This window comes from Mollisia scopiformis, assembly GCF_001500285.1.
Source record: "Mollisia scopiformis unplaced genomic scaffold LY89scaffold_14, whole genome shotgun sequence".
Taxonomy (NCBI): domain Eukaryota; kingdom Fungi; phylum Ascomycota; class Leotiomycetes; order Helotiales; family Mollisiaceae; genus Mollisia; species Mollisia scopiformis.
In genome coordinates, this window is record NW_017263594.1 from 174,344 (window position 1) to 200,203 (window position 25,860).

Here is a 25,860-nt window from a genome sequence, read left to right on the forward strand (position 1 = left end):
CGACCACCTCGAATGCTTCTAGACATTCGCACGTACCGTCCTTCTTCCTTCGCTGAGCTCACTCATCCTCACTCCCTGGACCCTCAGCCTCCACCCCAGATCCTGCCCTCGCTCACCAGCAATTTCAGGCTTAGTGGTGACCTTAAATTGTTTTGGTTCTGATGAGCGTGTTCCACCGTGAACGATTGGTGTCTCCCCGTCTCTCCAGGGGCTGGGTCTTGCATGAACCGCAGAACTTTACCTTTGCAGCTCGGGTATCGATCAGTTGGTTACTGTTGACCGGCATCGCGAAAGTCCAGACCAGAACCTGTTTGGCAAGCTGGAAATCCGATCGGCAGCAATTGCACTTAAAAACCACTATCACACTTATTGAAACGTAATATCAAAAAAAGTTAGAGCTTCCATCCCCGAGTCAATGGACCGAAACAGGAACATCCCGTCTGCAGGAACCAGAGGAAGTCACTTTTCAATATGCAGGCAGATCACAGGTACGAGTCGGTGTGGGCAGCCATCGCATCGATTCCCCAACCCCGAGGAAAGGCGTCCGGTCAAACCAGAATGTTCCACCGGAGAAGAGACCGAGCATTCGAGGAAAAAGTAAATTTTTTCTTCTCTTCACGATATCTAAATTTACGAGCCGTTGAGATTCTCGACAAGCAGGGAGCCCCACGCTTGGGCGAAGTTAAGCCTAGCTGTCGATTCTCATCTCCGTATGATCCCTGAAGCGCCCCATCTGACTTGCAGCTTGGACCAAGAACCCCGCAAGCAGAGATGGGCGCGTTATTCGCTTGAGGGTTCTCTCATGTAATCTCGACATGAAATTTCAGTGACCATTTCCCTGCTCCAGGGACCAATAAAAACGTCTTGGACGAATCAGTGAATTCTATGCCGAGTTCTCATCCCGACCGCGCCCATATAATTCGTCCCGAAGGCAGTTCGGTATCTCCGCTATTCGATGGTTTACAAATTTCGAAACGTTTGCAAGTCGAAAGAGATTATTAGTAAGAACGTCGAATATCCTGAGTTGCTTACCTACCTATGTTTTGACGTACCTGCCGAAGTAGATGTACTACTTAGATAAATGGTGCGGGGAGAATATTGGACGAGAGTTTCCATTCTTTCATTGTATCATGTCCACTACCATAATGTACAGATCCCTGAGTGTATGATTCCTGGCTGAAATACTTTTCAACGAAGCCTCATCTGGCAGGAAAGCCATTGACTCTGAAGCTAGTGATGCAGGTAAGAAGCAGAATCTGTAGATATCTACTTGTACAGTACAGACATGATATTCGCAGTGGAATGGCTATCCAAGCACTGTGCTCGAAACATGCATAACTCTGTACTTGGACATGGTGAAGGAGGAATTGCACTGTACTCAATGTTGCAATTAGAGGAAGACAAACCATTAGCAGGAATATTCATGGAATTATTTATGGTCGTTCTCGCTCTTAGTTCCCAGTCCATCTGGACCTTGTCCCCGAGTTCCTGCTCTCTTGCCCCATTTCATCATTCCCCAAGCATGAGTCCAACCAATCTTTGGCGGCGGTTCTCGTGCTTCTCGAAACGGACTCGAAGCGAACTTCTCCCTCTCTTCCATTTCCTTACCTTGCAATCCAGCTGGTCGATCAAGCTCGATCGATTCTCCCAGCTTCACATCGCTTTCTACACGAGAACTACTTGCAGACACTGGAGACGATGACGCTCGCTCCCAACGACGAACTTCGAGCGGTACTGGGCGCCACCAACCAGGCTCCAAACGAGCATGCCACCTCGCACCACACATCTCCCACAATCGACTTCTAGCACGCTTATATGCAAATCGCTCATCTTCTCCAGTGAAGGAACTGGTCATACCGAAATCGACCGTTCGTCCATTCTCGTTGCCTTTCCCAGGAAGCGGATCAAAATCCGAGTCTTCATCTGGATCATAGCCAGTTCGTGGCTCATCCGTATATGAAGACACATTGGGTCGGAACGGTGATGTTTGGTCCTGATAGATTTCGGAAAGCGTCTCGGGATAGACTGCGTCACCGCCATCGTTTTCATCTCGTTGCGTATTTGCATCTCCAAGGACACTTGGACTGCCTTGTGCTTCTGGAAAGAAGAGGTCGTCTGGACCAGCCTCAGCTCTAATCAGGAGCTTGCAACGAGCTTCATAAAGTGCATCCAGGAGCGTTATGAGACGTCTCGCTTCGTTTTTCTGCAGTAGAGTCAAGACTGGAACTTCGTCGAGGATCAGGGTATGGAATGTGGACGCCAAAGTGATGTAGTCTGCTGGGCCGAATGTCCATCCACAGAGGTCTGGAAAAGACCAGTAGGTCACTCCATGGTAATGTCTGGGGACATGAAGCTTCCTTCCATACACAAGAAGTGTACTCGACTGCCAGGGAGTTGATTCGTTTGTGTCTGGTGGTAAGGTAGCCAGCACTGCGTCATGCCAGGCTGGTTTATCATCAGGAGAAGCCAAGAAATATCTCTTCGGCTTTGTCGCTTTTATAACTTTCTCCTCCACATCTTCGATGTTGGCGCTATCGGAATGTCCAGAATGCTGATAATGGCCTGAAATTGTGCTGGAGCGACCATCAGCTGGAAAGCCTCCAACCATCTCTTCTCTCATTCTCTCTGCGATCTCTGACGCTTCCGCATCCATTTCCTCTGCCTCTCTCCTCCTCCAATCTCGACCTCCTTCCATGTTCCATATTTCGCAACGTGCTTTGAGGACTTCCACGAACCCCGCATACTCATTATTCGAGGGGAACATTTCCAGTTTACCTTTTTCTCCAAACCCCAGGAAACTTCTTACAAAGCCTCCTCTTGGTGGTACAGCAAAATCCATACCGCTCGCTTTTGACAATTCATCAGGCATTCGATTTGAGGTCGCAACAAGCACTCCACCAAGTTGGAAGAATGTTGTGAACAGGTTACTCAAAATCTTACTTGCTGCTCTATCAGGTAGCTGAAACTCGTCTAAGAACAGAATAGGAGATTTGTCTATCATGTCCCTTGCAAGCCAAAGTAACGAATGCTCCGTGTCTCCATCTACCGCCCTGGATCCTGAACGAGCTTGTCTGAGCTGTTCTAACCGCGCAAGGGTTTCGAGCATGAAAGTGTTGAAATGCCATCTTCTTTTCTTTCGATTCGGAAGACTGTCAGCAAGGAGGTCGACAAGCATTGACTTCCCTGTCCCAACCTCGCCGTGAAGCAAAAGGCCTTTGGGAGAGTCTATGTTGATAGCAGTCTCGTGGCTCGTGAGCACACGTGTTAATGCTTTACTGTCTCGATCCGACTTATCAGGGAAAAGATGAGAAAATAATGGATTTCTCCTCAATGGGTGGCCAGGCACTGCTACCGACCTCCCATCATCCCGAGCCTTAGGCACATTGTCGACCAGGCGACTGATCGCTTTGAGTCGAGTACCATATTCGGTGTTGGGAGAATAATCTTTTAATCGAAAACTGTGAGGAAATACAGATATTAGAATGCAGGAAATGAGAATGGTTACGCAGGTACGTTGGATCAAATATATGTAGATGGAAGGGCACACGTATTTCGGACTTACTAAAGCTTTTGAAGCTCCAAAGCCAATCTATGTTGTGCAGGGTCTGGGTCGATAACTTTTGTGGCGAGAAGAGCTCGATATAAAACAAGTGGATTAGTTATAGTAAGCCCAGTACTTGCAGGACCAGGTGTTGGTAATGGCATTGCTTCATTGTTTTGTTTGTATGTTGAAAGACCTCGAAATGATCGAAGACGTCAACGACTCCAAGAAATATGTGTCACGTGCAAGTGAATTCGACGTACTCGAGTGTGGCCTAGGGAATCAAAAAGAAGTTGAGAGATTATCTGGTAGAATGATCTTGGGTTGACCAGCAAAGGGTAATTCAAAGAATGATCTCTTAGGAACGATAGAATCCTGGGTTTGAACCCATCGATCGATCAGGCTAGCGGTATGAGTTACGAGGTATCAGGAGCGCTCCGCATCAACAAGTAGCGACTCATCGATATATGGTGCGAATCAAGAGGAGCAATCATAGCTCTCATTCGATTTTAAAGGCGTACTTGTAAAACAGCACATGTTCTGAAAGGCTTCTCGAACATTGATGAGAGCTTGACCGCCTAGCCGAAAATACGCTAAGGCGAGAATATTGCCCAAGGCGCCAATTAAATGTCTAGACAACAAAACAAGCTCCGCTCAGTCTGAGATTCTGCATCGCGACTTCATCTTCAAATGACTTGAGACCATCATACACGCGCGTATCAAGCTTGAGCATCACCAGCTCATCTTTGAGGGAACTCAATATGTTCTCTCCTTCCCAGAATGGCAGTGCGCCTGCGCCCACAGTCCGCACGTCTCGACGAAGACCAAGACCTTCTGGAGACTCCATAGCTCCACCCAAGGCAAAGCGACAACGAAGTACTTTAACTGAATCTACATTCGTGGCTCCTGATGCCGCTCCCGAGATGGAGGAAGTCACAAATCAGAAAGTCGCTGCGCTGACCAAGCATGAAAATATGAAGGACGCCCCTGCACCGTCTAAGGAGATCGCAGTCAGAGGGGGAAAGAAAACAAGATCTACAGATCGAGGTAGCAAAGGCGACGGAAGTGTTGTACTGGTATGTTGATGTGCCCTGCATTTCTGCGGATATGTTCTAACAATCTCACTGTAGACTACCAACGATACATACACTGTCAGCAAGCTTCCTGCTCTTCCAGATCGTTTGCGCGCGGACGCCGCAGGTACGTATTGTATATGCACGGCAGAGGAACGGAGAATAATGATTGATTTGATTGATAGGTCGTCAACATGGTGCTATCTATTCAGATAGCGGCTACGCGCTCACTCTCACACATACACATGCCATCGTCTGGCCCTACGCCGTGAACTTGCAATCCCCAGAAACCTTTACCTTTGCGCTGCCGTTACCTTCGAAACACAGTTACGACCCCCTCCCTCTCGGATCTCTGGTCTCAGCTTCAGCGTCCTCCTCAGACCCTGGACTTGTTGTGGTCATTCCAACCACTGGCAAGATCACATATTGGGAGTCGATTTCAAGTGCGGCTACTCTTGATCTCAGGCTGCAGCGTAATGGCGTCGACTACACAATTCAAGGCATGCAACACAGCGAGACGGTTGTTCAGATCCTGAATGCCGAGTCAGCTGGCTTTGTCCTTGCATTCAGTACTGGGAGAATTGCCTACATGAGCGTTAGAGATGGCCAAGGAAGACCTGCGATCGCCGTGCAATTTCTTCGAAGCAACAACGGTACAGGCGCTGGCGGCATCTTTGGAAGCTTGAGAAATGTTCTTTCAAGTTCCAATGGGCGCGGTGACATTGCAGCAATTCGTGCTGCTCGACCAGACAAAGTTGGGGAGCGAACCGTGATCTCGGCAACGGCGAAAGGAAAGCTTCAATCCTGGAACATACAGCGGGGAGGTCATGCCACACTTAACGCAGAAGCTGAAGGACGGGAAGCTATTGTCATGGCCATCAAGCACACAAGCCCTGCACTTAGTGAGCTACTGCTGGAAACCTTCGAGCTCCTCGACTTTTCATACACCCCAAGATCTGTCAAAGACTCGCAGCTCAGCGATCGCGATGATGGAGCTCATCTCTTGCTGTTGACTTCCATGACAGATCGTCACGACTCTCATTACTTCCTCATTGAACTCGTGCTGAGTAGAGATAATTTGGAAATCGGCACCATTCGACCTGTTAAGTCCTACAAGACACCAGTGAGCCGTATAGCAACAACGAAACCCCGACTGTACCTCCCGAATCCGGCGCTTGTTGCTTACTTAGTCTTTGATCGAGCCGTGGTGGTCGTGTCCATGGCGAAACAGCCAGACTCTCCAGATTTACAACTTCGATCGGAGAGCCACTTATCACCTTTATCTTTCGAGGACGTCGTTGATTTTAGAGAGGACATGAATGTCGAGATTGTTGGGTCGGGTATGGAAGAGCCGCAAGCTCCATCACACGGCATCGAAGATCCGAAATCCCGACGTCACAAGGCCAAGCATCCTGCAGTTGTTCTCATGGTGAGAGGCGGCGGTGTTGTGCGTGTAGCAGCAACCGACATCACAAGGTTGACATCGAGCAGACCACAGCAGGTTACTGCCAAAAGCAAGTTAGAGCAAGCTGTCTTCTTTGGGACGCTGGATCAAAATCCTCTCAGCTTCGCGGTACGACCTGAGTTGCAGTTCTCAGGAGAGGAGGTTGGTGAAGCCGCTTTAGAGCTGAGTCTCGACATATCCAAGTCCGAGACACCGTATATTCCCTCTGTCCCTGCCTCGGTCGAGCAAAATTTAAGAAAGCGATCTGCAGCCTTACGAGATCTTGCCAAGTACCTCAAAGCCAGCGCAGTTGTGCTGGACAGGACCACAAAGTGGAAGCTCCTGTGGGCTGCCGAAAAGATGACTGCTGCATCGTCAATATGGAAGCTATATGACGCCAGCCTGAAAGAAAAATCGATTGGCCAGAAACGTGGGCTGCTGACTGAGGTTGTTGAGTTTATCCATGAGGACTACAAGACCGAGCCCGTTTCCGAAACTGGAGAACTAGACCGAGTACGACATTGGTTCATTAAGGATGTTTGGAATCTTGAGATTGCGATCCCTTGGGCTTACCAAGTCATCAAATATACATACCAGGACGGGAAGAAAGGTCACGATGGTATCTGCGCTTTGTTAAGCGAGGGAGACGACATGGTACTTGGCGCTCTCCAAGCTGCCTTCGATTTCAGGACTGCTAATCTTGATCTCTACGGTCTTGGAGATGAGAAATTAGAGCATGGTATACTGAAGGTCGGCTATGAAGGACTTCCCGAATTCTGGACATCGACCATCTTCACAACAGAAAACATTCGAAAGCAGGCGGAGCTGGCAGGGATGCTTTTAAAAGGATACTGGGACAAAGAAAACATCGAAGGAGAAGAACGACCGCACCCGAGGTTGGTGAACAAAGTACGACTAGAGTTCCCCGATCTACTTGATATTACGATTCGGGCGACTCGTGAGCGCATCAGATGGGACCTTTGCCAAGAGGGTGAACCATGGCAAAGCGAGGCAGAACGTATAGCTCATTTGTTGGATGACGCCCAACAGAGACAAATCGCGGACCTTGCTGAAGATCTTCAGCTTCCTGATGCTGCTGCTAACCTAGCCGAGAAACATGAGCTGTTGCCGAGTCTTGCGATGGTCCTTCAATACGGGCTTAATGTCAGTTCAGCTAAAACGCACGAAAAGGGTATCTCGAAGGAGGAGAAGGATCTTTATACACAGCAATACTACGCCCTAAGAGAACGTGTCCGACGTTGCTTCGAGAAATTCGGCTCCGCATGGGCAACGGCATTGTTCGAGGTAGATATTCGAGATAAATATATAGCCGACTTGTTCGACGGGTGGCCAGAACAACAAGACTACCTGACGGCATTCTTGCACAGGGACGAATACGCAAAGCTATCTTGGATCAATGACATTACCCGAGAAGATGACTTTGATCATGCCTCAAAGACCCTACTCAAGCTTGGACTGACTGGGGAGGATGATCTATGGAGCAAGCAAGTCGAGTTGAGCATCGGCAAGCTCGCACTTCTGGCAAACAAGAGTCCTAGTCAGGCAAATGAGATTCTGTCATCGAAGGGAGGCAAGAGCGAAGTCTCATCTGCCCAGAATCAGCTTGGTCTGATCAAAATTCAGCAGACGATCTTCAATTTCATATTGCCCAGCATTGAATCGGCTATCGACGAAAGAGCAGAGTTGCAGTTGGCGTTGGAGTCGTTTGGCAACAACGAACTGATCAAGCAACCCCAGCTGTTAGCACTTCTCAAAGAAAGTATGGACTGTTTAATAAAACACAAAGCAATGAAGGCACCAATGCTGATCGATCTACTTACGCTAATGGGTGGGAATGGTTCATTTGAAGAGCTGAGCTACCTTCATAGCCAGCAATTCTACCTTGCTCTGAAAGCTGCACGATACGGCTTGGAGAAGAAGGATGAGCAGATTTTGACGCAACGCATCATCTGGAAACGATGTATGTTACGAGACGATTGGGCCGAGATCAATAATACAGTGCAAAAGGACGATCAACAGGTGTCCGAGCAGCTTGCCAGAACAGCTCTCTACCAGACATTTAGACAGTGTCTGAAAGACCGTAAGTTTGTTTCTCCAAATGTCTGCCGAAAAACTAACAAGCATAGGTCTATTTGACAAGAGATCGGTTATCAAGCCTATGAGCCCTGAAGAGGTCTTAGGAGCTGGCAGCGAGGGCCTGGATCCCCGTTTTACGGTACTTGATGCCAGCATCAGAGAGCAGATCGTGCAGGATATGCTTGTGGAGGACGATGCACTGAAACATTTCATCGAGAAATGCAGGCTAGATCAGTGGTATGATTCGGCATTGACCCAAGCAAAGGACGATTACGATTCTGAGCTCAATGAGGAGACAGACGATGGAGGTAAAATGAACCAGATTGCGGCAAAGCTTGTCGATCTGGAGGAGGAGATCAAGGAAAGTGAGATGAAGAAGGCTGAGAGTTTGCTCCACTCGAAGCCGCGATACAAACCTAAACCAAAAGTGAACGGTAGCGTGGGAAATTTCCGGAGTTCTTTCAGGCCATGAGCGACTTTGGGCTGCATATAACGGCATTAGCAAGATGTAACAATGTTCCTCCCTTTTCTTGATACCTCAGGTCGGCGTTGTGGCAAATAGCGAAGAATGCATTGTATTGTATATTAGGATAAGACTCCAAAGTCGAGCAGGGACATCTGGACTGACCAGACAAGCACTTTTATTTACAGTGTGAACGTGCTCGTTGTACTCTTATCACGAAAACTGCTCGGAGTAAGTATACTCCAATATTCCCTCAACCTGATTTTGGCGCTTGCATATAGATTATGCATCCAATGTGGAAGGTGCGTCAATGTCCCTCCTTGTGTCCCGACTTCTCGTCTCCGAAAGTCGTCTTGTATGTTAGGACATGACCTCGTTCTCTCGATTTATCCATGTTTTGGAGCGTACCCACAGTTTTGATGGATTTTCAAACCAGTTGTCCCTCCTTCCAACCTGACGGCTTGTCATTGCTCACATCATTTGCTTTTGACTTCAAAAACGTTTTTGGCAAAGCCTAGAACATATGCCCTAGATTTCCACAATCTATCTCTAGGCTTGTTGGTGATCGAGGCATCACGAAGAGAAAAAAAGAAAGGACGGCAATACCATTAACTGAGCCAAGTTCAATGCAACCCAGGTTATAGAAAGAGTTCCTAGTCTTGACCTATGAGGAGGTACCTGTGTATGATAATGGTGTCGTATTGCAAATTTACCAAATTATCGGGTTTCTTCATAAAGGATTCGTCCAACGAAGTCGCGTAGAAAACCAACAGAGGCGGGAAAAGATGCAGCCTCAAACATTCCTGGATCACTTCCAGCCTTATCATCTTTTATGGTGTGGTTACTTTCCTTTCGTAAGAGCTGAGGGCGGTAAGTTGAAAAGAATCCTACTCAAGTACAGTTTGTGCGGTATCCTGCCTGAAGTCCGTCTTGTACTCATATTCTATTGTTCCAAATTCGTTTAATTATTGTTGATACTCAATCCGATCATGAGTTCTTTCGTGGATTTTGACGAGATCATTTACTTTTCGTTAGAAGCTGACCTCCTTGAGCTTCAGGCTGACTTCACAGCCGGTCTGGAAGCTGCTACCCGAGCGATCTCCCACGCTAAGTCGGACATTTGTGAACCAAGGCTCTTGACTAGGCTCATCAAAATGCATACAGATACTGACGTTGAGCTTGCAAACAGATCCTTCTCCAAGAAGAATAGAGCATTTGCACAACTAGTTCGTAGTGTTGCCAATGATCAAGGCTAGCTCGAAGGATGGAAGGTTTTAGCTCACGCGTGTGTGGATTGCGGCATACATGAGACTCTTATGAAAGATCGTCAGTATTTCCTCACTTAGCAAGAATTAAAGTGCTGATTGATTTTTAGTTGAGATTGGAGACAGAGTCTACAAAAGCCTTCGGATGCCATACAGGCACCAGCGATATCCTCCTATGAACGATGTCCAGTTCCACGTGGTCTCTAGCCCGAAACAAGGTTGTATCAATGAAGTAGGCCCGAAAAGTATTGGTGGTCAAAATTGGGAGAGTGATGCGGCATTCAAGAAGGCTGCAAATAATTGGATGGCACCAGAAGACTTGCGAATGGGACCTTGCCCTTTATTTGCTTGGATGGGCGTGGCAAAGAAAGTTGCACTATCAAATGACCCAAAGACTGTCAAAGATTTTTGGACTGCTCAGCTAATGGGAATTGTCGACTATGGGTTCGATAATGACGAGAAGAACATGCCAGGTGGGATCAAACACGCTATCGAGAGGACTGCTCAGATGGCAATAGAACATGAAGATAAAATGAGAGGTGTAGGCTTGGTTGGACTGTTGATGCTGGATCAACAGACTTCTAATCGGCAAATCCAATACACTTGGGCAGCAGAGGGAAAGGGTAGCTTCATCACTGGACCTGCTGAAATTTCACCCCACGACTTTGCTTGTGCTAGCTATATCGATTGTGCTGGACTCGCACCCTTTGCATATCAGACTGCCGCCGAGCACCACACTAGTCGGAAGGCCATGTTTGTTGCAGTCCTGTTCGCCAACATGCACGACTTGCTCTATGACATTGGATCCTCGAGCAGAATATCTTGTGCTAGCTACGCATACGCAACTGGTGCATTTCAAAGCGACCTTCCACAAGCTTTCGTCATTGGCACGATCGATGCTATGGCATTGGACTGCCTCCACGGAACGTCTGATCGGGAGCCAACATACGGAGAGAACGCCCTCTTCGCGACCTGTGTTTGGAATATCTTCAATGTTCGCTATCGGGCTTGGGAGAGGTTTGTGAAGTACACGAGACTTATTGCCAATTCCAGGAGCCAGTGTGCTGCTGTTCTCATGAACCATGCTAGGAAGGGCATGGTGCTCGTTCCCCAGGACCCAGGGGCGGACATTGGAGAAGCTTTTCAATCGGCTTTAAACCTGGGTAACTCGTCAAAACTGATAAGCCGGGAGGCTTTGACTGATCTTTGCACACTTCCTAATCCTGAGAAAACTCTAGCTCGTCATGGCTTGAAAGTACCAGAGCTTTGTGGAACATGCTCGATAACTTTCCGCGAGAACTTTTATCACTCTCAAGATACCATTCAAGCCATTCCAGGGCTCCTTCAAGATATCATCGACAGTGATCCCGTTACTATTGCAGCCGCAATTCGGCGTGGAGCATTATGGGCGACGGATTCGACTTCTTGCTACGATGATTGCGCTTGTAGTATCGGACTTTGGGCTAATCTCATGTCGGATCGAGCTGTGGTTGCTTTGATGCAAGATGAGCAGAAGATGTCAGCTCGTGATTGGTTATTGCAGACGTATGTTATGGGTTGTGTAGCGTTCTCACCTTTACGGCTCATTTCTATCCTTGCCGGCTTCGATGTCTCTGCGGATATCAAATTCGCCACAGGGGCGATGGGCGAAAGCGATGTAGTTGATTGTTAAAGCAGCATCAGTGCCCTGTCAGAGGTAGTAGTTTTTTTTTTTTTTAACTTTGAGCAATTACATCCGAAGAAAGTTGAGCTTTTATGGATTTCTGTTATGACTTTGAGAAGTCTTTCACTGGCTTGGGCCGTAGTTCTATCTAGTTTCACCATTAAATCAGAGTATGATTAGATCGCGAGGCCAGAATTATCAGTTGACTCCAATGAAGATTAGATCTGAGGAGCAATTAATCTGTAATGACTCTTGAATTACGTAGCTGGTGGAAACCCAACCCAGATGTTCTCTATCTCGGCTATATCAAGGAGGTGGCGCAGTATTTCGGCTCATGCCGCTAAGAATGCTGGCTGTCGCGTGAAATATATCTTGCACGCGTTTCTATCTTTCACAAACAACAACCTCGAGAACACAACAACTCATCCTCACAACACAACCATCTGAATCCCAAGATGCCTGGACCACTTCCGAAAGGCAATTGCGATACCTGCGACACCGCAGATGCCAAACTCCGCACCAACCCATTCACAAATGAAGAACAGTACGTATTATTTTCTTTCTCCAAACCTGATGGTGATTTATGCCGAGAGCCTGTATTTTGCCTCCCGAGCCATAACAACATCAACGCAGATTGACATCATTTTTTTGTCAGATCGATTTAAAGCTCAGCTTCCGGAGTTTATTATTTTATCAGCTAGCTTCCAGTGCTAATTCAGTTGAGTAGATGCGAGGAGTGTCGCGATGCCTCGATCATCGGAATCTCAAACGTCAAGTCTCGATACAACCTAAAGGACGCCGATGTCGAGGGTCTCCAAATGATCAAGGAAGCCAAGGATGCATTTCTAGGCGGACCCGACAAGCGATGGTATCTCGTGGAGGACATCGAGAAGAGAGCTGAGGAAGTCAACGAGAAGAAGGAGGCTGCCAAGAAGGAAAATGAAGCCGCGAAGCTAGAGAAGGAGGCCGCCAAGAAGGAGAAGGAGGCTGCGAAAGAGGCTGCGAAGAATAAGAAGTCGGCTGCCACTCCCAAGGACACGAAGAGGAAGAGAGAAGAGGAGGAGCCCGCGGCGGAGGAGGAGGAGGCCGATGATGAACCTGAGACAGAAGTTGCTGCTCCTGCTGCAAAGCGTGGACGTGGTAGACCCCCAAAGGCCGGAGCAAAGGCTGCAGCAAAGAAAGTAGCAGCTGCGGCTGCGACTGACGATGGAAAGCCAAAGCGCGGAAGTGGTCGACCCCCGAAGGCAAAGTAATGCAGAAGGCACAGTCATGGGAAGATTACGAGCGAAAATGATAACGTCATTCCATTCAATGGTTATGAACATATTTTGGAGGGTGGAGTCAGAAAAGTAAAGGAATGGCGATCGTTAATGCAGAGAATAATTCATTGCAGTGATCTGCTGGGGCTTTTTTTTGCTGATCTGAGGAATTCTGTCTGTTAAACATGATACCCATCGACAACAATACTCGATGAATGAAAAGCGATTTGCAAAATAATGAGCAGTCTGGTTGCTATGTGCAAGATCTATCCTTGCGTCATTATAAGTTCTACAGTGTATGCCCTGATCATATATCAGTTTCTTGCCACTCGATCATTTTACTTTAACTTGAAGAAGAGAGAACTTATACCGCTTTAAAGTACTCATTTGCTGACGGACTTCAGATCTCTGCACAACTGTCTATCTATGCAATCTCCTCGGGTTCCTGGGATGCTCAGCTAAAGTAGTGCTTGTGAGTTTCCCAAGTTTTTTGATACCAGAAACATTTACACGATAATATTGTCCCAGTGTTTGTGGGACAATATAAGTGCGAAAAGCAACCTCTTCTCAAGGTAGAAGCAAGTCCATATCGTTCATCGTGTCGTTGTCACACAATTACATCTCTCAAATCTCAATTCACACTTGAGACTCAGTCGACTTATATTGTCCGACGAACCCTGGGACAATTTATTCTGCGTTCTAATTTTACAGTAACTGTACGTTCATCCTCTATCTCTTGCAACTTCATTCTCCCTCTTGAAGTCGGACAATCACAAAGACAGTACAAGAGCAGCGTTGCATGAGAAAAAAGACGGACTTTACCATAATTGTCTTATCTGATATCTTTTCTCACAAGTTGCGCCTCCACCCACGTTCGACGATCTTCCATGACCTTATTCTGCTTCCAGTTCCTTCTCATAAGTGAGAAGTTAGGAGTGATTTTGGCCAGATCATTCGTATGGACGTCGCTCGTTTCAGAAAACCAGCAACAGGAAAACTTAGCATCCAATCCCAAGTACCAAATCCATTAATATGGAAAGTGAGCCCACAGAAACTCGACCATGGGAAGATTCAGCGTGTGGTGTCAAATCATACTAGAATACATTGCCAACAAAGAATGTACAAGAAGTAACAATAGTTAAATCTTTGAGCTCGATACTCCGGACTTGATGATGCGAGTTGTGACACTAGGCTAGCGCATTCAAAGCATCCTCAGACATTTCTCCTCATCTGATATATCTTGGAATGGAATGAAAGTAGTGCTACATATGGCTTTGACAGATTCGTCATTCTTCAGGTGGAACTTCAGTTGTCGAGGAAGACAGTTGTGCAAAAAGAAGTGCATGTCCCAACATCGGCCAAGCAGTTTAAGGAACTCATTGGTGGTTGGGTAGTATACAAAACATGAGATGGATGATAAGTGTGGTACTTCATTTGATAATAACCACACCTGCAACGTCGCAAGGTGAAGTCCTGCCCAGTGACATGCATACAACAATTTTCTCGCAGCCAATAACAAGGCAAATATTATCTTGAAAAAGAGCTCGCTGATAAGCGAGATCTCGCTTAAAAATGTATAAAAAAATATGTAAAAAAGTGCGATAAAAATAATCACAAGTTTAAAAAAAATTGTGGCTACTAAAGAAATGCCAAAAAAAACGAGTAGCTTCTCTTAGATTAAACGTGTCATCCTTAGTGCAGGGGCCATGCTAATCTTCTCAGTATCGTTTCAAGTTGACCAAAGTGCCTTTTTATCGGCGGGAGTAGAAATGCTTATTGAACTTTATGTAGGGTATCTTTCAAGGTGGCTGGCTAGTTTAGGCAACCACGCCATGCTAGATTGGGGAAACTGCCACCCACCTAACACTTTTTAGATGACGAGCGTCTGCCTAAGGCTGAAGATGGGTGTTTCTTGTGGAGCTCTGTGTAATTTATTTTGTTGCATCGCCATGGATTGGAGAAGGAGAGGGAGTGTACCGAGAACAATTATGTAGGAGTTTTCATGGCGTTCTGTACCCAGTTTCTGCAAGTGGTTTTTTCCCTTTTCAATGACCCAGGTTTTCTTGGACGTTTAAGAGTACGCTTCTGGGATATTTCGTGCTATTGTATCTAGCGCAAGTTAATGAAATCAGAAAAAAGGAAGGGATAGTCCTTCTAAATGTCCGATTTTACCCCCGAAAATTTTCGAGTAGATTCAAATTCCACAAGTACATGACGAAGAAATATAGTTCACGAAGTTCTCATGAGCAAATGGTAATGGATCATTCGCTCCTCGACGGAATTGATGTCAAAATGAAATTTGGAAAACATGCAATGAAGCGGTATCTGAGTGAAGCGGATTCAGGGGAAGCTCGCCTAACAACAACCGAGAACTCCAATTTCGATGTTTTCACGAAAATCAGCGCAATCATTCCACATCATTTGACCGTTTTTGATCAAATGAGTCTAAACAATTTTCTAATATCGCGAATGTATATGATGATTGTGATTGATGTAAGATATTTGGAAGAGTAGAAGCAGCGAACATAACCGAAGAAGAATCTATGGCACACAGCAGCAGGAAGAAATACGTCAATTGTCCAACGAGATCTGAACAGCATTAATTATGGATCTTGGCTATGTGTAAGTCTTAGTATGAGCAGCAAGTAGCATAGAATGAGATAGGTTGGGGGAAAATTTGTGGTGCACTGTAGTTCGGTAAAAAAAATTGTTGCTGGAGACACTTCCCAACAACGTGACATTCGAAAGGATGCAGGAAGAAGATCAAATCTAAAAACAAGAAGGATTCGGCAACAATGAGTTGGAGACTGTGAGAATGCAGATAGCCGCTAGGTGGTCGTTGGAACTTGGGTCAAGCCGGGATCTTGATGAGTTCGTCAGACCCGAGTTGGATTTCAAAGATCGACTACTTGAAAAAATCTCAGTCATAAGAGAGAAGAAAGGGAAGAAACAGAAGTAGTTCCTGGAATAGATATATTGGGAAACATAGATTGCATAGTGTTGGTCTTTCCAAGTGGGGCTATTAGCTGAGTTAAGCTTGCATTTTTTGGAATTTCCAAAGACCAAAATATCGATGTACAGCAAGTGAGAACTCTAAAGCCGAGACTTTCGCTAAGAATAGCTTCGCATGTACAACTTGGTGCGGGGGATTGCACAATATCCTACCAACAAACAATTTAGACAAACAACAACCACTCTAATGACCTAAGCATTGGACGAATACCTGTAAAGCAAGTTGGCTTCCATAGAAATAGAAATACAAGCATACGCGAGATGCTCTGTACAACATTATCGACTTGACAGATGTTGAAATAGGCTTTCTGTGCCGTACATCTTAAAAAAGGGTGCGGATAAATGCTAAGAATACCGCCTCGCTCCACGCCCACGTCGATCAGTCAGATCAATGAAACCAAAGATAAGGTTGTAATGTTCTCATCTCGCATCTCTTTTTTGCAGGATCTATGCAAGGAGACGTGTGATGAGATTTGAGTACCTGCGTTCCCGCGTACAACGATCGGGTTATATTCTCAACCAGGACCCTTGGCCAACCCAATCTTGACCTGTCGGCCGGTGAAGGAGACAGGAGACGTATCCCACCTCGTCATCGCGCATAGGCGCTGGTATATCCTCTTTGTATACTCCTCCAAGTAACCTAGCGTGAGGTTGCCCATCTGGGGACGACCATTCAGGGGGGCGGCGCTTCAATGGATAAATTTCGCGCCGCCAGCCTTGCAGAACCCTTGAAGACATTGGTGCATAAGCGCTTTTGCCTCGTAGCCACAGGGCATCAGCCTTATGACGCACTCAGTCCCTCCAAGTCTATCATTTGCTGTACCTGCATACTCCAACCTCTAACCACGCGCTGATCGTCAATCCTGGGTGAAGCCACATGGACCCGGATGATTCTCCGATGAGTTACATTGCTGCAAACTGTAGCGGTCTCCCGAGCGAGACGCTGGTCTGGCCGTTCTTCCCGTGCATGTCGTCCGCCAGAAGCGATCCCACAGCTTATTTTAAGCTTCCCGAGTGGTGTTGTAGGTTTGCGTCTGTACCATGCAGGTCTGACGTTGGAGACCTGAGAGATGGTGTAGCAGAAGATCTATTGAATGGAGAAAGAACATGGGGAATCTGGCTTGAGATTTCGCCAGCGTCTAAAAAAAGGGGACCGAACTTGGACAGCGCTTAAGCAACGGCGGCTACGAAACTGCAAGGTGAGTGGTTGATTCCAACCGACTCTGCTTCTGAAACCACTTTGCCCGAACAGCTGGCAATTGTCGCTACACTTATTCATATGCAGTACTTGGTCTATTTCATAATGAACAGAGGTCGATAGAAAAAAGAATTTGCGTTGACAGGAAGCGAGGAGCGATTGGACGTTAAATAATATGGGTCTGCGAATTGATGATTCGTCGGAAGATTCCCACTTCATAATATCCGAAAGGGGTATTTTTCACTTCCACACGGGGAGATACTCGAGACTTTGATCGAATGTTGGCAAATTATATCTTGTAATATTAATACGAGGCCGGTGTTGCAAGTCCGATAACAGACCCAGCAGAGCCACGTGATGGACCGCTCATCGACATCTCTGCCGCGATCGAGGGGGCCGATATCCGCCAGAGCAAAAATAGATAATTCTCCGCGTCAAATGGAGGATGATCTGTAAGCCGGGTATCTCTGCCTCGGTCCTACCCTAACCTGAAACCTAACGCATGGGAGACGAGTCCTCAAGTAAGCTGGGAGAATTAGGCCTTAGTGAGGTGGTGTTATAGGGATTAACGGGCCACTAGGCGGCTAAAATCTGTGGCCGGGGAAGCACAGGCTCTATCACGAGGCCACGAGAAATCAAGCCACTCCGCAGAATCCTTGCGAATGTGAACGATGCCTGCGACATTCTGTAGAACGTCTGCCACTGCCTGACCTTGATTGGAACCTTCCCCCGACACACACGCCACACGCAACTAGAAACGAGTAATAAAACGAAATATTTTGGGCATCATTGGAAAATGCGAAAGCGAGGCACAGCATACCTACCGACTTCAAACCCACAACTAGCTATGTAGTGGGGAAAGAAAGGATGACTCCAAGGCTGATGTTTGACGACTAGCTCGAAGGGAAGTTGGAAGAGGCAGTCACATCGCGCTTAATCGAGTCTCATTTACACTTTTTCACGACCTGTGCTCAGAAATCTCGTTCTGCTTCCGATGATTCGTGGGCAAACTGTTGCAAGGAGTACGGAACTTTCCTGCTTTGGGAGCGCGTGTCCAAGAAGCTGTGTGACTGCGTTGAGAAGTTCGATGGTGATAGAGTGGTTCATGGTCTTTGCCGGCAGTATTACATCCGTTTCTTACTCTTCACCCAGCCTATCGACGTTAGTTGCTTTTCAACTGAGTGCAATCAGCAATATCGTCATGCCGGTGTTTTGGCCAAATGCGGTCATGACCAAGTTAATCCTCCGAATCACTGTGAAGGTTCTACATTGCTCTGGCTCTGGAACTGGAACAGAGCCCTTGTTGAGGGGTAGCGAAGCGGTTGAGGGTAAGGTCTGGAGGAGCACCAGATCCTCTTCAGTCTTTTGTTCTCTAAAAGAGGACCTTAATCGGCCGCTGATCCCGGCTGCCTTGAGCGTCAGTCTGTATTTGCTTTGCCGAGCACTTCGTCTCAGACGCATCTTGAAGCGCGGTGCCCGAACTCGCCTACCTGTCACACAAGTCTTGATCGTTCCCCAGGCCAATCGCCCCCATTATCAATCATCAGTAAACACCACTCTCGCCATCACCAACAACAACATAACTATCGTGCTCCTGTAGTTGTAGCCCTCTTTTAGAACCAACAGCATCCAACTTCTCAGCCTCCCAATAAAGTATTTATTGATCTTGGTTTCACGCCATCACGAACCCGCAATTTAGCAAGCTTCACGCGTGGTTGTGATCTCCCAATTCTATTCCTGGACTCGATCCCTGCCATGATCCCATCGGAGTATTGTTTCAAAGAGACGCAGCGGGCTTGATGAATGCCAAGGGCTGGATTCGACCTTCCATCATCCTCGCCCATCATTGTCATCTTTATGCGTGCAGGGTTCGAAGCGGCAGAGTTCTTACGATGACCAGTACATCCAAAGTACCGTTTGTTGCAAATTACTCCTCCATACGTGCACGTCCGAATAACTGCATCCTCTGGCACTTTACCCAGGATCCGCGCAAGCCCATTGGCAGCGTCTCAGGGCATTCCAACGCGCCAAACGGTTGACTGGCTGCCCCTTCTCTGCTGAACTACTGCAGGTGTGCTGCCGCGGGGTGCCACAACGTACACGATGCTGAACACTGCCGCTGCTGTGTGTCTCCTGTGCTATTGCTCTCCTAGCGTAGCGTGTGTGATGTACGATGTGCGATGTTTGTGACGACGTTTTGAGTGAAGTCTTGGGCGGCGCGCGGTGCGGTTCGGTGCGGTACCTGGTGATTATCAGTTTCTGCTGACTGGCACACGCATTCTTGCATTTTGGCGTGCGCACGTCTGGAGAAGGTTGACCTCGCACGTCGTGCAGTCTAGCAGCCTTGCCTAATCGAGATAACCGCCGACGCAGCTTCGGGTGAGGGACATTGAGGCGCGTCCAATGAGGCGACCGGGCAGGGATGACACTGTCGCGGTAGTCTTCCAGAGTGTGATGTGCCTCACAAAGGGCGCTGCTGCAGCATTGTGCAAAGCGAGCAGCCGCTCAGCTGGTCCTGGAGGGCTTGGGGACGTAAGTGGTCGAGCAACAGCGGGGCGGGCAAGCAGAAGAAGCCTCTTGAGGCCTGGTCGACGAGTCGAGGTTCCTATGGCACATCTGATCTGATGTCCTGGTGTCCATCGATTGATGTGCGGACCGAGGAGCTGCTCGATGACGGGAACGGGTAGGTTCTAGCTAACTTCTAGGAGTATTATCTGTCGAAAGTCGGCTCTCCCACGACTCAAGACTCCTTGTGCTGCTGCTACTGCTGCTGCAAGTGCTTGCTCTCGAGCCCTGATCTGCCGGCGCCAGCCCGACTGGGCTAGCAGGCTTCCTTCCCATCTTTCCGAGAGAGCGAAAGACAAAATAATGTGCCCTGCCATGCACCTCATCTCGTACATACAGGACGTGCTGCTCTCCTGGACAAGAGATCCTGCTCGCTCTGCTCACGCACATATCTACCTACCTACCTGCGAGGCTATGCGGCCATATGCCATGATACTCTCTGAGTGAGATAACTCTGGGTAATCCCACACAATCCAGCGAGACAAGACGTAAATTACTTGGACGAACTTAAGGTTGTAGACGCGAGGAGAGCCGAGGGTGCTCGGAGACGACCAGCCAGCCAGCCAGCCAGCCAGGGCCCGTCTCGGATCCAACAGCGCAGGTTGTAAATTTATGTAGTGACCATGGCCAGATTCAGCGCCCGTCGCCAATGATTTAATAAAAGAACGACGCGGTGCAGGAACTGCTTCGTATGCAGGCTGGACCCTGGTCGCACTGCTCGACTCCGCGATTGAGTCGATGATTTGCTTGCGTCTGCTTGGGTCTTGGGGAGCAATTGATGGGATGTGCGTGTTTCGAAGACTAGTGTTTGGTTTGTCTGACGCAGCGAGGGCTCGGTGGAGTGGGGAGGGAGCCCGCCAGGAGACCGCCAGCTGAACCGCCTTCCCTTCCCTTCCCTTCCCCCCTTAGACGAGGTCCCGCAATAGGCGCGCGATATACATGCGAACTAGCTGGGTAGGGATTCAGATGGGCCAGGTTTGCGGGCCTGAGTCCTGGGATGCGCACCGCACAGGGGACTTTCCCAGGGCAAGGTAGGCCACCCACTGCTCGCTTTCTGGAGGATGGTACTGTACCGTGTGGTCTGGCTGCTCTGGTAGGTCTGGTACCTATGTAGGCCTAGGGTAGGGAAGGGACTCACTTCACTTTTCTGGCGACTGGCGACTGGCGAATGTGAGTCTGAGTCGTCTGGGAGGGGCACGGCAACCACCAACCCCATGACGAATGTTCGACGGCGGACCTGGGCTACAAGGGACTACGGACTCCCAGAGCGACTACACTACACTACACTACTGTGAGCCACAGGCGAGCGTCAATATATTGGCAGCAGCCCCAAACGGCTGCCATTCTTTGCCTTCTCCGTTACCAAACTGCTGGGTCTACTTTTCGCAATCCTCGACCAGACTTCCATTCTCTTCACCCCCCATCCCAGACCACTTCCGCATCATCTGAATCGATCCGGATTTCGGCTGTAGCACCACTTTCCGCACTGACTCGAGGACTTGGGTAGAGAAGCATCAAGCGCGCGCTGAGAAACGAGCAAGCAAGCAAGCAAGCAAAGAAGCAGGAACCCAGAGACGACTTGGCCGGTCCGCGTCGTTCTTCGAATTCTGTCGCGGCTGCGCCACGTGCAGGACTTAGGAAAGTGGAATAGATATACTTTTGTGTCGAAGACGGGACGTCTCGATTGTCAATTCCACGGGAGGGCCGAGTTGTTGGAAATCCGGGGCTACAACTGAGGCTGATCATCGAATGCCCGTTTTCTGACGTTCTCAAACCATTTGTTACGCAAGGCGCGCCACTTCGAATCCTTCATCACCACGGTCAGCGCTCATTTCAACGAGGGTCATCCATCGCGTTTGGTTTAGACATTGGTTTGTATGAAGTGTGAGAAGTTTCGCATAGACTCGATCCCCAGCCATCCTCTGAATACTCTTTCATTCTGTTCTGCGCCAGTGTCTGGAGTCTGGTGACCGACCGTAAGCAGCGAATCGACGCAGCGCAGTCCGATAGCGAGGGGCAAAATTCGAGGACCTGAAGAACGAACAGGATTCAATTGAAGTCCAGAAGAGTTTCGAGGGGTTAAGGCGTCTGTTCAGAAGGTTCTGTCGAGTCGACAGCGCTTGCCGTTGGGTGGAGAGTAGAAGAGACGGGAGAGGCGGGATCGATCGACACGTGAAGTTGGAACGAGTGGCGAAAGGGCGCGCGGAAAGGGAAGAACGACGAATTCGCAATTGCCTGAGATTCAAGACAGATCAAGAACAATAGAGAAGAGAAACGAGCGCGAGGAGATTGAGCAGCGACTCTGAAAACTGGAATTTGAACTTTGAACATTCGGATCCACGCGACTCGGCTAATGGTCGGAGAGGGCGTCTAACGGCAAGAGCGCTATTATCAACTTCTCCTTCCCTTTCCACCATCAATCTTCCACCAAAGTCGCAAAGACAATCTACGACGGAAACATTAGCTTTTGGTTCTCACTTTGACCCTCCCAAATCGAGAAGCTGGCTACTTTCACCCAGCTCGAGTCCGCGCCTTCGCGACAGGTAGAGGGACAGGCCTCGTTTCCCTTGAAGCTATCCGACACCACGGCGTCATTTAGAGGTCAAGCTGGTGGTGGTTTAGATCTGGTCAATCTTGCCAGGGAGATTCTAGGCCGAGGAAGCGATTCCGGAACTGCGAGCCTGTCAGAACCGAGAGTCATTGCCTCTCAGATGGCCTCGACAGAAGAGCAAAACACGAGCGGTCAACCTGATTCGCCAACGTCTCGTTTTACGGCTGTTAACAACAAAGAGCCTCCTGTGGGAGCTCCTCTGAACTCAAATGTCCCTTCGCGAAGAGGCTCGGATGAGAGGTCCAATGGTCAACCACGGATCACGCCTCCTGGACAGGAAAAGCTGACGATTACAACTACGACGACCCAAGATTGGCTACCTCCATCATCCAATGGAGATAGGCATCAATATCAGCCTTCAAATGCGTATACGGATCCTGACGGCTCTCATAAACGCAAGAGGTCAGGCTCAATCGAGCAAAACTCATCTTCAGCTAATTCATACCACACTCATGCCTTGCCATCTTCCGCCAAACAAACCCCCAACACCGCGACGACGGAGTCAGATGGCCCTCGAGAGGAGTCACTACGTCCAACTGCTTCAATTGAGCCTCGAGATCCGTATGGTTCTGAATCTCAGTACAGGCAATTCATGGCATCACAAGAGGACATCCGTGAGAACGTGCGTGGACACGATCCGTGGCACCCACGACAGTACACCCCACCAGTTATGACTTCTGATGAGCAACTTGGAGAAGTTCTTCGAAGAGCATCGCAAAGTATGGACGCTCAACGTGGTTATGCAAGTCCTGACGATGACCGTTCAGCCAATCCGTATGGTCCGTATAGAAACGACGGAAGAGAGATGTCCACACAATCTGATCCCAAGAAGCGAAAGCGAAACTTCAGCAACCGGACAAAAACCGGCTGCATGACTTGTCGGAGGCGAAAGAAGAAATGTGACGAAAGTCGACCAGAGTGTAAGTCCCTGTGCGAAACACACATAAGATGCATGGCTAATGTGCTGCAGGTAACAATTGTTTGCGAGGCGGGTTCGTTTGCTCGGGTTACCAACAGCGCGGCCAATGGCCCAAAACGGAACAAAAAGCAGCCCCGATCCCCTTGCAATCAAAGACAGAATATGAGAATTCGCCATATTCAGCTTCTTCTCCGTACTCGCAACACCATCTTGCGCAACCTCGACGGGAACCATTACCTGGATACCGTGGACAAACCCTGCGCGTCGATCCTCAACATGGTGGTCGCAATATGAACATGGATGACGATCAACCAAGTGCATCGACGATCCCCAGTGCTTCAGTCGCCAGCCCGGAGAACAACCGATTATCAGCCATTTCTTACAATGCACAGATACCGACACCGATCACAGCGTCCAGTAGTGCTTATCCAGACCGACAGCCACCGAAGAATGTGTATGACCGTGTCGGCCCGCTGCATGATCTCTCAAGGCAGGAGCCGAGAACCGAGTCAGATACTGGAACACCGCAATCTGCATCATCGACTCTACCACAGATTCTGCACCCTCAGCTACACTCGAGCAGTCCACACAGCAACCCTCAAGTTGCGGCACAGCTAGCTTTGTCCAACCTTGCATCTACCAACAGACCACGCACACAAAAGGAACAAATGCTGGCAGGTCAGCACTACTTCCCCTTCGACAAGGAACTTGTCCTTGAGCGCGAGCGATGCAATGGGGCTTGTTGGAGATTCAATAGCAGCACCAATCCGAACAATGGCGTGTCCCCAGAGGAACGTGCACGTCTGTTTCGAGACATCCTGCAGCCTCGAGAGTCTGTCATCTCACCAACTCAAGCCTCACCTGTCACACCCGTTGGTCGAGTTGGCGACAATGTTGTGGTGGAGGCGCCTTTCAACTGCGACTATGGATACAATATCAGCATTGGCCAAGATGTTGCTATTGGAAAGAATTGTACCATTCTCGATACTTGCGAGGTTGAGATCGGCGACAGATGTCACATCGGGCCGAATGTCAATATCTACACTGCGACATTGCCTATCGACCCCAAACGCAGATTGGGTTCTCGCGGACCAAACTTTGGACGGAAGATCACTATTGAGAGTGATTGTTGGATTGGTGGTGGAGTGACGATCTTGCCTGGACGCACGATTGGCAAGGGAAGTACGGTGGGGGCCGGCTCCGTCGTCACGAGGGTATGCTCATTCGTTTATCCACAATTTTAGTTTACTAACAGCGCTTTGCAGGACGTCCCATCATACACTGTCGTCTGCGGCAACCCCGCTCGAGTCAATCGAGGAATATACGCAACATGAGCTATGGATCCAGTACACGAACGATGATGCGCTCTTGCCGTGCATCAACTCTTTATCACGAGCAAACTTTCTTCATATCCACTTCGGCTGCTCGCAAACGGAAGCCGGATGTTGTTCTTTCATACCAAAACACTTGTAATTACGTATCCCGGTTTCCTTGGACTCATATGGCGGGTGTCCTTTGCATAGCGTTTGCTTTTTATATACCACTGTTGCTGCCACGGTTAATATCTCTTATTCTGGGTATGGGTCCTCTCATTGTATTCAATGAATTTTGGGAAGGGAGGAAAAAGTCACGTATACGGCGGGGTTCTTTCTCCCTAGATGAAGTTACGGACGGGATGAAGGAGCGAAGGAGGGAGGGATGGAGGCATAGATGGATGGGCTCTGGTAGCTATCGGTGCTTTTGGAATGCAAAGCCAGGCTTGGCAACGATACCTTGGATGGTTTTGCTTATGGTTGTAATTATACTGGCCTGAAAAAGGAATATAACTTTATTTCCATCTCTTGTTTTGCTTGCTTACTTGTCTGTAATATGTGTTATCCGGACATTTACACTATGGTGCATTGACTAAAATGTCTGACTGAAGGCGAGGACAATGAGGCTGAGTCTAAAGAGGATATCCAAGCCAAGAAACTTTCCTCCTTTAACGCAAGAACCATTAGAAATCCCATTGATCCCAACAAGCGGAGAAAGTCCCCCTCAAACTGCCTAGGGACAATGAACCCCCACCCACCGACGATGCAGAAAATCTCTAAACCGCTTCTTCAAACCCAAGACATGACATGACATGACATGACGTCGTCCCAGAAGAAGCGTAACGCTTATGCATAAACATCAAGCGGGTGATCCATCACAATGCACAGCGCTTGCTAATAAGCAACCGCCGCCTGGGGAGTTGGGGGTAAGCGAGCGAGGGAAAGAAAAGGGGCGAGGGTTGGGGGCTAGCGGTGGTGGTGGTGGTGGTGGTGGCGGTTAGGGATAGGGGTAAGTGTGAGATGACGTGGATGAGGGGCAAACGGGGGAGTTAGAGAGGGTGAGAGGGCTAGGGCGGGGAGGGGGAGGAGGGGGATTGTTGAATGTGATGGGAAAGGAGGGGAAGGATTAAAAGCGAGATGAGATGAAGTTGAGAAGAAAGAGATAGTTAGTTTGAAGATGAAAGTGAGGGGTCAATGAAAGTGAACGAAAATAAAATGAGGTTGAAAGCGAAAAGAAAGCTTTGAAAGCGAAAAAAAATATATATATATTTAAAAATAAGAAAATATTTGAAAGTGAAAGATGATTTATGAAAACGAAGAGATAGCTAAGCCTGAAAAGTTAAATATGATTTCGAAAGTTTGTAAAGTTCTTTAACCAAGATACACTCTCTTACTTTAAACATATTGTATTTACTAATATTCCCCGCGCAGCAGACA

At 48.3% G+C, this 25,860-nt stretch overlaps 7 protein-coding genes across 7 annotated transcripts; 3 read left to right on the forward strand and 4 right to left on the reverse strand.

Moving 5' to 3' along the window:
• Positions 1 to 1,412: 1,412 nt before the first annotated feature.
• Positions 1,413 to 4,071, reverse strand: LY89DRAFT_618151 (uncharacterized protein). The gene is made up of 2 exons (XM_018210828.1): positions 3,563 to 4,071; positions 1,413 to 3,458 (listed from the first exon to the last, which is right to left on the reverse strand). Exons 1-2 carry the CDS (start codon positions 3,703 to 3,705, stop codon positions 1,430 to 1,432), a joined length of 2,172 nt encoding a protein of 723 aa, XP_018070011.1. The 5' UTR covers positions 3,706 to 4,071; the 3' UTR covers positions 1,413 to 1,429.
• A 127-nt stretch (positions 4,072 to 4,198) lies between these two features.
• On the forward strand, positions 4,199 to 8,784 carry LY89DRAFT_618155 (uncharacterized protein). Its single transcript, XM_018210829.1, has 4 exons — positions 4,199 to 4,617; positions 4,672 to 4,741; positions 4,800 to 8,159; positions 8,206 to 8,784. Exons 1-4 carry the CDS (start codon positions 4,303 to 4,305, stop codon positions 8,625 to 8,627), a joined length of 4,167 nt encoding a protein of 1,388 aa, XP_018070012.1. The 5' UTR covers positions 4,199 to 4,302; the 3' UTR covers positions 8,628 to 8,784.
• A 3,150-nt stretch (positions 8,785 to 11,934) lies between these two features.
• LY89DRAFT_685609 (uncharacterized protein) lies at positions 11,935 to 12,990 on the forward strand. The gene is made up of 2 exons (XM_018215117.1): positions 11,935 to 12,090; positions 12,274 to 12,990. The coding sequence occupies exons 1-2, from the start codon at positions 12,002 to 12,004 to the stop codon at positions 12,797 to 12,799; spliced, it is 615 nt and encodes a 204-aa protein (XP_018070013.1). The 5' UTR covers positions 11,935 to 12,001; the 3' UTR covers positions 12,800 to 12,990.
• Positions 12,991 to 17,715: 4,725 nt separating this feature from the next.
• LY89DRAFT_685611 (uncharacterized protein) lies at positions 17,716 to 18,565 on the reverse strand. The gene has a single exon (XM_018215118.1). The coding sequence runs from the start codon at positions 18,474 to 18,476 to the stop codon at positions 18,189 to 18,191; it is 288 nt and encodes a 95-aa protein (XP_018070014.1). The 5' UTR covers positions 18,477 to 18,565; the 3' UTR covers positions 17,716 to 18,188.
• A 671-nt stretch (positions 18,566 to 19,236) lies between these two features.
• On the reverse strand, positions 19,237 to 20,796 carry LY89DRAFT_749619 (uncharacterized protein; the record flags this gene model as incomplete). Its single annotated transcript, XM_018221177.1, has 4 exons — positions 19,237 to 19,705; positions 19,985 to 20,484; positions 20,625 to 20,679; positions 20,719 to 20,796. The coding sequence occupies 4 exons, from the start codon at positions 20,794 to 20,796 to the stop codon at positions 19,364 to 19,366; spliced, it is 975 nt and encodes a 324-aa protein (XP_018070015.1). The 3' UTR covers positions 19,237 to 19,363.
• A 120-nt stretch (positions 20,797 to 20,916) lies between these two features.
• Positions 20,917 to 21,667, reverse strand: LY89DRAFT_90855 (uncharacterized protein). The gene is made up of 2 exons (XM_018223513.1): positions 21,556 to 21,667; positions 20,917 to 21,378 (listed from the first exon to the last, which is right to left on the reverse strand). Exon 2 carries the CDS (start codon positions 21,324 to 21,326, stop codon positions 20,994 to 20,996), a length of 333 nt encoding a protein of 110 aa, XP_018070016.1. The 5' UTR covers positions 21,327 to 21,378; positions 21,556 to 21,667; the 3' UTR covers positions 20,917 to 20,993.
• Positions 21,668 to 22,101: 434 nt separating this feature from the next.
• LY89DRAFT_90811 (uncharacterized protein) lies at positions 22,102 to 24,596 on the forward strand. Its single transcript, XM_018223512.1, has 3 exons — positions 22,102 to 22,910; positions 22,959 to 23,111; positions 23,162 to 24,596. The coding sequence occupies exons 1-3, from the start codon at positions 22,292 to 22,294 to the stop codon at positions 24,352 to 24,354; spliced, it is 1,965 nt and encodes a 654-aa protein (XP_018070017.1). The 5' UTR covers positions 22,102 to 22,291; the 3' UTR covers positions 24,355 to 24,596.
• Positions 24,597 to 25,860: the final 1,264 nt, after the last annotated feature.

Excerpts from the sequence above, each read along its gene's own strand:
- LY89DRAFT_618151 (XM_018210828.1), bottom strand. The coding sequence starts at position 3,705 with ATGCCATTACCAACACCTGGTCCTGCAAGTACTGGGCTTACTATAACT. Across the intron at positions 3,459-3,562 it reads TTGGAGCTTCAAAAGCTTTA|TTTTCGATTAAAAGATTATT; the intron begins GTAAGTCCGAAA and ends ATTTCCTCACAG.
- LY89DRAFT_618155 (XM_018210829.1), top strand. The coding sequence starts at position 4,303 with ATGTTCTCTCCTTCCCAGAATGGCAGTGCGCCTGCGCCCACAGTCCGC. Across the intron at positions 4,618-4,671 it reads GCGACGGAAGTGTTGTACTG|ACTACCAACGATACATACAC; the intron begins GTATGTTGATGT and ends ATCTCACTGTAG. Across the intron at positions 4,742-4,799 it reads TTTGCGCGCGGACGCCGCAG|GTCGTCAACATGGTGCTATC; the intron begins GTACGTATTGTA and ends TTTGATTGATAG.
- LY89DRAFT_685609 (XM_018215117.1), top strand. The coding sequence starts at position 12,002 with ATGCCTGGACCACTTCCGAAAGGCAATTGCGATACCTGCGACACCGCA. Across the intron at positions 12,091-12,273 it reads CCATTCACAAATGAAGAACA|ATGCGAGGAGTGTCGCGATG; the intron begins GTACGTATTATT and ends TCAGTTGAGTAG.
- LY89DRAFT_685611 (XM_018215118.1), bottom strand. The coding sequence starts at position 18,476 with ATGCGTCTGAGACGAAGTGCTCGGCAAAGCAAATACAGACTGACGCTC.
- LY89DRAFT_90855 (XM_018223513.1), bottom strand. The coding sequence starts at position 21,326 with ATGATCAGCCTCAGTTGTAGCCCCGGATTTCCAACAACTCGGCCCTCC.
- LY89DRAFT_90811 (XM_018223512.1), top strand. The coding sequence starts at position 22,292 with ATGGCCTCGACAGAAGAGCAAAACACGAGCGGTCAACCTGATTCGCCA. Across the intron at positions 22,911-22,958 it reads TCTTCGAAGAGCATCGCAAA|CCAATCCGTATGGTCCGTAT; the intron begins GTATGGACGCTC and ends ATGACCGTTCAG. Across the intron at positions 23,112-23,161 it reads TGACGAAAGTCGACCAGAGT|GTAACAATTGTTTGCGAGGC; the intron begins GTAAGTCCCTGT and ends AATGTGCTGCAG.